The 9,233-nt window shown below is 40.9% G+C and overlaps 1 protein-coding gene across 1 annotated transcript; it reads left to right on the forward strand.

The window, feature by feature from the left end:
• The first annotated feature begins 6,511 nt into the window (after nt 1-6,511).
• On the forward strand, nt 6,512-8,347 carry LOC147605973 (protein ASPARTIC PROTEASE IN GUARD CELL 1-like). Its single transcript, XM_086792323.1, has one exon. It carries the CDS (start codon nt 6,735-6,737, stop codon nt 8,187-8,189), a length of 1,455 nt encoding a protein of 484 aa, XP_086648449.1. The 5' UTR covers nt 6,512-6,734; the 3' UTR covers nt 8,190-8,347.
• The last annotated feature ends 886 nt before the right edge of the window (nt 8,348-9,233 follow it).

Here is a 9,233-nt window from a genome sequence, read left to right on the forward strand (position 1 = left end):
CACCACCCGTTGGATTAGAGCCTCGACGTGACAACGAGTGTGGGAAGAGGGCGGTGACGAGTGGCTAAAGTGGAGCTCTTGAGCCTAGCTCAAGCTTGGCGGATCTGCAACTTTCCACAACACGTTACGGTGAGCTTAACATCGCTACAATCTACAAATAGTTTGCATCGATCTGCATTCAATTCTAGATCCCTTCAGGCAAATGATCTTACCTCTAGATTACAACAAGAAATTTGGCATAGCTCCTACAACTAACATGGTGGAAGAGTGTGACTCACATGCCTAGGTTTGTGTGCTTGAAGGCACCCCATAAAAATGACATAGCTCTACTAAAAATTGTGCAAAAGACCTGTAGGCCTAAAATTTCATATGTGTGATTACATTGCCTAGAAGCATATTTGAATTTCCCAAAGGCTCACAAAAGATTGTACTAGAACAATGAGGCACCAACATTACATTTATATTGCATTTCACAACCATGTCTACAAGCTAGCAACATAGTGGAGTCTTCCGAAAGACACAGGCAACAAGTCCAAGGCCCTAGTGACCAAGGAGCTAGTACATACCAGATTATCGCTGAAGATGGGGTAATTTTGCATAGAAGAACTAGAGCAAGTGGGGCATTGCATTCTTAAATTTCATGTTAAAGATGGCCATATGAACAAGAATTATTATGCAATGATCCCATCATTGAATGTCACAACATGGTGTTATTTAGATTGCAACCCTAAGGGATGGACCATCTTTGTTGCCCACCTTTGTTACTTACCGCCCTTGCTTTCAATCAAGGAATTCGTATGGTTGGACACAACCAAAGCTTTATAGGTCATTTATATATTTCAACGTATTGAGATCTTATCCCTTTTTCAATATCTTTTATAAGACATGGTAAGATACTGTACAACATCAAGATTTTTAAAAACTGAGCTATTTGAGCTTACACTTGGATCTTAATTATCAACAAAATCTCTTGAATACTATGATTTTATCCTAATTAAGCCTCATACAATTAATTGTTAGTTATCTTACTAAATCATTATCATGAAATTATTAATTTACTTTGATTCTTTTTTAATATGGGAATTTTTCTTGGTATGAGAATCACTTAGGAGGATTAGGTATTCTCTTCTATGGTTTGTTTGTTTGGTTTCTTTTACAATTGAGAGATTAGAGATTAGAGAGAGGCTACTACCATGTGAGATTGGAAAGAGACAATTGCAGTTCTTAATTTAGCCTCATACAATTAATTGTTAGTTATCTCACTAAATCAGTATCATGTGAAACTATAAATTTACTTTGATCCTCTTTTAATATGGGATTTTATCTTAGTATGAGAATCACTTAGGGGAGGATTATCTATGGTTTGCTTTTTTGGTTCTTTTGGAATTGAGAGTTTACCATGTGAGTTTGGAAAGAGAGAATTGCATTTTTTAGAGAGAGTTTGGGCTTGATTCTCAAGTGGAGGAGGGTTGTAGTATTATGATGTGAGTAGTCAATTGTTTGACACATGATGTCAAACAAACATTTTAGAAGATTATATGTTTGTTAAAAGTAATTGGGGTCTAGAGAGTATGAAACCAATGTGTTGGAAGGGCATACATTTGCTGAAAATAATGGGAGTCTAGATTGTGTAATTGCAAAATACATGGAACGAGATTTTCTAGAATGTGTTTTGTAGGAGTATTTTGTGCAAGAAAGGAAAACTTTTGAAGGAGAAAAGCTTGAAGAGCTTAAAAAGAATCATTTTATATATGATAATCGATATCATGGTAGATTTTGACTATAGGCTTTTGCATTAAAACCTAGCACCTCAAATTTGGGTGCATGGGCTTCCATGGCAATGACATGGCATGCTCATAGCCACCCAACGTGTAATCTCTTGAAATAAGCAATAGAGAGGAAACCCAATTGGCATCCCACCTTGAATTTTTATCTAATCATCATAGCCATGGAGCTCACTCACAACTAGATATTGAATAAGCTAAGAATTATTTGTTTTTACCTGATTATCATTTCCCTTTGGTATAGCAATGGGTTTTTACCCAATCACCATTTTCCCTTTAGTATAGCAATGAGTTCACAAAAATCTATTGAAATTTGAATATGTCTCGATGCAATGTACATGGAGCATCAAAGAAATGGATCCATCTATACAAAATAATGTAGAATTTCTAATCCAAAACCACCTTCCAATAGCTTGATATATGAGGACTCCATATTTTATGCATTATCCTATGTATCTCATAGTAATTACCTTTTTTAATTAAATAAACACAAGCTATGATATTTTAGTATCATTCATCTATGTCAAATAATATTTCATCATTTAAGATGGAGATCTTTGTATTATTTCCCATAGGATATTATTAACTTCATTTATGCTACGAATACATCAATTCACATGATAGTGAATGAGTTTCCTCACCGAATACATCAAATACTAATACATGATAGCAAACATAAGCCCACAAACTTTAAGAAATATTTTTCTCACCTACTCCCATCCACCATAACATAAATGTAAGAGCATGCATAATGTGAGTGGGGGATTGCAAGATATGTATGCAATTTTCACTTAGTATCCCAACTAGAAAATGAAATGCAATAATTTGATGCTTTATAGTATGGAAGTAGTTTTCTAACATTGTTTTTCCATCATTAGTATAAGAAATGGGGATAGTGCCATCATCATCCTTCTTTAAAAGCACCTTTATATTTACATGCGCTTTTTATTGGACCATTGTATCTCAACTAATAATGTGTGGTAGCTCTCCTATCTACCAATTTAAATTGAAGCAGTAGAAGCTATGATATTTTAGTTCCATTCATCTGCATTGAAGAGTATCTCATTCATTTTAGACAATTGTATATACTCTTAGACTATATAAATCTCTCACTCACCTTTTTAAATTGAAGGAATACAAGCTCTAATATTTTATGTTGAGGAGTATCTCATAATTTAAGAACAATATCTTTGTATACTTTCCTAGACTATATAAATCACTCCTTTTATGTATCTCATACAAGCTCTGATATTTTAGTTCTTTTCATCTATGGTGAAGGGTATCTCATAATTCAAGAAAAAGATCTTTGTGTACTTTCCTAGACGATATAAAGCACTCCTTTTATGCTAGTGAACAAGTTTTTCTTTGTTGTAAGTTGTCTTCTAAGGTTATATATATGTACAAGTAGATGACTAGCCTGTTGCTATGGCTAGCCTATTGCTATGGCTAGGCCATAGCAACAAAAAATACTTTTCCAAGCATGACCTAGGCCATATAACAAAAAATACTTTTGTTATATGGCTAGGCCATATAACAAAAAATACTTTTCCAAGCGTGACCTAGGCTTGACAAATTAGACCTTCATTTCAAATTTCATAAATCTAAAAAATCCTCCTTTCTCCTTGGCCCCTTCATGAATGCTAAAAATATTTAACTCAAATAGTTGCTTGTGAAATTTTGAATGTGATGAGTTTTCAAATTGTGAAGGTGTGCTTTACACATTGAGTGGACAAAGTGAAAAAACCCAAAAAAGGGGGGGCGAGATCTCATCTCCCCCCCCCCCCCCCCCCCCATTCTCATGGACCCCATCTTCCGCATCCATCTCTATGCCGATTTGGGGAAAGGGGGGACATTCTATAAACAACCTAAGGAACGTAATCATGCAAAGTTGCTAAGGGGCAAATACACCATGTCTTGTCTAACCCTTGATTATTATACCTTGCTAGATGCATGCAGGTCTCTGCCCCCTTCAGTCAACCGCTCACTTTGAAAGTTGTAACCTTAGAAAATTTATAAGGTGGGAGCATTTACGGTAAAGGCCCAAGGGACATTCACAAGAATGGCATAACAAAAACTCGTTTTTCTAGCCTCAGTTTTTAAAACCAATTTGACAGCGATTTTGACAGGAAACTTTTATAACCACGGCAGTAGCTCGGTTGGTAGAAGAAGACGAGTGTTATCCCAGAGGTTCTGGATACAGTCCTCGGCGCTGATTACAATGGGTTCAATCCTCATTGACTACAATGGATGTGCACCCTTTTACAAACTGCGAGTGGTGTGTATGAGTTGTTTACATGAGCCGGTTGTAAACATGGATGTCCTGTTAATTTCAAGCCTTCTTTTTAAAACAAACAAAAAAAAGGGGGGATTTAGTGTAATTTGAAATGAATAGTTTATTATAAGAGACTAGTGTGGACTTGGTGCTTGGAGGCCGTTATATATATATATATATATATATATATATATATATATATATATATATATGGTGTGCAAGACTTATTTTCGGACAGGTGGCCATTTTATTATATTTATATATATATAATTTATTATTATATATAGATGGAGCCGAAATTTCCAGCAGCGTGAACGTAAGAGTGATGGCAGGTGATGAGGTGGACGTACTTAACCACGTCACGTGGACCATGGTGAAGTGGCGTCCACGGGGGTGGGTGGCGGTGTTCTCATGAAAGCGGAGTGCGCTTTATTGCAATCCGCGCTAAAAAGCAAAGGACCGGACCGCGCTATTCATTCGCTGCACCCACCCCCTCCTCACCCACCCAGTCGCTCTCCACCTCCTCCTCCCACTCTCAGCCGCGTGTCCTCCTCCTATCACCTTTAAAGCTTATCGTCAACCATTTCTTAATGAATATATTGACAAGTCAAATGACCTGCCATACCTCTATGTAGGCTCAATAATAATCATGCCTTAGGCCAATTCCTAAGGTAGAAGGTGCCACTCCTCTTGGTACCATAATCATTCAGCTGTTTCTTCCCGACTTATTTAGGTGTCACACAATACTATAGTTACCAAAAAAATCTCTGATGGTGCTTGATAAGTATTTGAAGTAATTTTTTTAACCGATGAACATGTCGTTATGGTGGATTAAGGGCAAGAAATGTGCCTCAAAGCTTGCATTCGGAAAGTAATATTATGCCCAACAAATAAGATTCTGACATAATGGGAATATACGTTAACTATTCCTTTTAAAATTTGCTATTCTTCTAGGGTTGGAATGAGAGAGGTTTGGAACTCGCCACCTTACTAGCACCTTTGCCCTAGTAGGAGTGCTTAGAACCTAATTCATAGTTCTTGGCCGTCCATTTCTTAATGAATATATTGACAAGTCAAATGACCTACCATTCCTTTATGTAGGGTCAATAATAATCATGCCTTAGGCTAATTCTTAAGGTAAAAGGTGCCACTCCTCTTGGTACCATAATCATTCAGCACTCCATCTCTGTTTCCCCACTTATTGGTGGTTGATAAGTATTTGAAGTAATTTTTTTGAACTGATGAACATGCCACTAAGCTAAAATCTCTTATTACTAGGAAGGTATGATCGCCTCTGTGTAAACGTTATGGCTTTGAAATTTATAGCTTTTTAAGAAGAGAATTTACGTAATTTTGAACTATATTATAAGTGAATTGCAATAAAGTTGTGAAATTTCTTGAAATTGAGGAAATAAAATTTACAGGTAATAATGAAAATCTTTCAAGTTAATACTTTATAGGTTTTTCGAGTTAACACTCATTGCTTCACCCCTTAGCCCACAAAAAAATTCAAAATATATGGTGCACTTCAGCCTAATAATTTTGCACCTTAACTTGCACTAGTAGACATTCATCACTCACAATTTTCACAAATAATTGAGAGATTTTGACTCTAATGTCAAATATGAGATGTCAACCTTTTACTCCTTCAAAAGAGTAGTGTTGAAATTTGAAGCCTTCACAGGGCATCAAAGCCCTTTAAACCTTCTAGAGAAGGCCTCTTAGAAAATAGAGTTGCAAAAGAAGGCCACTATTTTGAAAATTTTCTCTTGGGCAATACACGTGGCTGTGCACAAGTGCGCTTGAACATGTCGCACCACCATGTGTGCATGTGGTTGTGCCATATTTTGAAGGTCAACCTAGTAAATGGCTTTCAAATTGAAGGCTAGGGTAGGCCTTCAAATTTCATCCCTTTGTATCGGCTAGAATTAAGAAAAACTGGTTGAGATTTTAAGTAGCCCTTATTTTAAGGAATGGTTTTTAATATATTTTAGTTATAAAATCCGCATACAATAGAGATTTCAAAAATAAAAACCAAATAAATTCAAGAGTTGTCCTTATTTTGATTTTTCGAGCATTGCTACGACGCATTGATTGAAATATATTTTTTTCTCGAGCACTGCTATGGCGCATTGCTCTAATGGTATGATGGTGGCTTTTCTCCCACCAGTCGTGTGTGCTACAACTGACAAACAGCTTTTTTATCTTGGGCCTTTATATGTTGTCTCCCTAACAGAACTTTTTCTCTGGATTGTTGTGGTGTGTGTCGCATTGTTCTAATGGTATGATGGTGGCTTTTCTCCCACCAGTCGTGTGTTCTACAAGTGACAAACAGCTTTTTTATCTTGGACCTTTATATGTTGTCTCTCTAAGAGAACTTTTTCTCTGGATTGTTGTGGTGTGTGTCCATCCATGTCCGGCCTTTTAAAGATTGGAAGCCTTTGTTGCTCTTGGGGGTGGTGGGTCGTCTTAACCAACGAACACATGCTTGTGGCCGGATGGATGCTTGTGAAAACAAAGTTTGGGAATTGTGTGTAGATTAAAGGCCAAGACTTACCAACAAGAAGGTCAAGCCATTCTATTATTTTAAAAAGGTTGGCTTCTTCCTATTCTCCACCCAACTTTTACAGGCGGGTGTAGCTAGCAGCTTTGCAGGGCCAGAAAACTTATTTGTGCCGATGGCCGGTCTGATGCAATCCACAGGTCTTTTCTTGTGTACTTGGCTCTTGGCCTTCCACCTTCTCCCCGCTCCCACAGCCTACGCCACAGCCAGAGGCGTCTCTGCCAAGCCAGGCTACCAGACCTTCACCCTTGATGGCAGCAGAAGCGGCAGAATTGAGCAGCTCGCCGCCGCAAAGAGCCTTGCCCCCGATACCTGGGTCCTAGATGTTGTTCACCGTGATCGCCTCCCCGCTCTCAAACCGTCCGACCACGATGCGCTCACTGAGAGGCTCAAGAGGGACGCCGCCCGGGTGGAGGCGATCACCCAGCGCCTCCAAGTTGCCTTAATGAACGCCAACACTGCTCAATGGAAGCCTCTCAATGAGTCGCTGACGGGCCAGTTCAAGGCGGAGGATTTCAGCAGCCCTGCTGTGTCTGGGCTGAGCCAAGGCAGCGGGGAGTATTTCACACGGTTTGGCGTGGGCACCCCGCCGAGGGCATCCTACTTTGTGATGGACACCGGCAGTGATCTGTCGTGGACGCAGTGCCAGCCGTGCAACAGCTGCTACCAGCAGTCCGACCCCATCTTCAACCCAGCTGCATCCTCCTCATACCAGGCTGTGACCTGCGGCAATGCTCTCTGCTCTCAGCTTCTGGTGAGAGGATGCCAGAGCAACCAGTGTCTGTATCAAGTCAGCTATGGAGATGGCTCTTTCACTGTGGGGGATTTTGCCCTGGAGACCTTCACATTTGCAGGCGGCCAGCTTAAGGACGTGGCCTTGGGGTGTGGACACGACAATGAAGGCCTGTTTGTGGGAGCTGCTGGCTTGCTGGGATTGGGTGCCGGACGCTTCTCGCTCCCTTCGCAGATCAAGTCGGAGTTTTCATACTGTCTGGCGGACCGATTCTCCGGCGGCTCTAGCTCGCTCGTGTTCGGCGCAGGCGCAGCGCCTTCCGGCTCGCTGTTCACCCCTCTCCTGAAGAATCCAAGGCTAGACACCTTCTACTACGTCGAGCTGCAGGGAATCAGCGTGGGCGGCGCTCAGCTGAGTATCTCCCCGTCCGATTTCTCGCTGCAGTCGAGCGGGAACGGGGGCGTGATATTGGATTCCGGCACGTCGATCACTCGTCTGGTAGCGCCGGCGTATACAGCGTTGCGGGATGCGTTTGTGGCGGGCACTAGAAATCTGCCCTCGGCGGGCGGCTTCTCGCTCTTCGACACGTGCTATGCGCTGGGCGGGAGGCAGTCGGTGGACGTGCCGACGGTGGAGCTACACTTTGCGGGCGGCACGACGCTGTCTCTGCCGGCGGCCAACTACCTCATCCCGGTCGACAAAAAGGGCACGTACTGTCTGGGGTTCGCAGGTAGCAACTCCGACTTCTCCATCATCGGCAACATGCAGCAGCAGGGCTACCGCGTCTACTTCAACTCCGCCGCCGCCCGTGTGGGTTTCGCCGCCAGCCAGTGCTAACGTAGATTAAATGAGATAATTTAGGTTATCTACGTGGATGCCACGTGGACACAAATAAACTGGCTCCATGTACTAAGGTTTTCATGGGTTTTATTAATTTGTTCATGTATAAATTTGCGCTTAATTAATAGTAAGCTCAAGATTCCCTTACGTACCAACATTATGGATAAAGTAGAAGGGACGGTTTTTTAAAAATGTGTATATTGAGGGGGGAAATTCATTTGGGAGCGCCAATTTCAAATTTAAGCACACTTTTGGACTCTCACACCAAGGTGAATTGGATGGTGAATTGAATGATACCCATATTGGTGGGGGTGTTATCCTTGTTTCAGAATTAAGGTTTGCTCCTAAATGGCTCTACGAGCAAGAAAAAATCGGGGCTATCCATTTAGTGCATCCACGAGCGAAACTTCTCCACAAATAATTTTTAAAATTCACCCAGAAAACTCTTGTGGAACCAAAATTCCATTTGCCTATTAAAGAATGAATAACTTGGAATTCTCTTTATCGCAAAACCCTACCCACCATGAACCCATTCTCTTTGCAACAAACCCTACCCACGAACCCATTCTCTTTCTCTTTTGCCAGAGTTTATAGGGCATAGTTATTGGCAACGAGAGAGAGAGAGAGAGAGAGAGAGAGAGAGAGAGAGAGAGAGAGAGAGAGGGAGGGAGAGAGGGAGGGGGGGAGGGAGGGGGGGAGGGGGGGGAATCAAATAGGAAGAGGGAAAGAGAGTTTTTGAATAGGAAGTGGGAAGCGGAGAGCCCCTTGCAACACTTAATTTTTCAAATGGGAAGAGCGAAGCAAGGAAAGTGAAGTGGATAGCTGCTTGCAACTTGCAAAGCTTGTTTTTTTAAATGTAAAAGGGTTGGAACTGTTAGATTTATCAAGGTTCAATAGTGTTCATCTAACTTCCATTAATTAATTGGTTTTCTTTTCTACTCATTGTTGTTGAGCATGATACAACGCTAGACGTGTGACATTTTTAGCAAATCACACAAGGAGGCATACACAAAATTTCAAGATTATGCCTTTTTTGGAACC

Source organism: Cibotium barometz, chromosome 58 (genome assembly GCF_041138505.1).
Source record: "Cibotium barometz isolate CiBa-2024 chromosome 58, ASM4113850v1, whole genome shotgun sequence".
Taxonomy (NCBI): domain Eukaryota; kingdom Viridiplantae; phylum Streptophyta; class Polypodiopsida; order Cyatheales; family Cibotiaceae; genus Cibotium; species Cibotium barometz.

Excerpts from the sequence above, each read along its gene's own strand:
- LOC147605973 (XM_086792323.1), top strand. The coding sequence starts at position 6,735 with ATGGCCGGTCTGATGCAATCCACAGGTCTTTTCTTGTGTACTTGGCTC.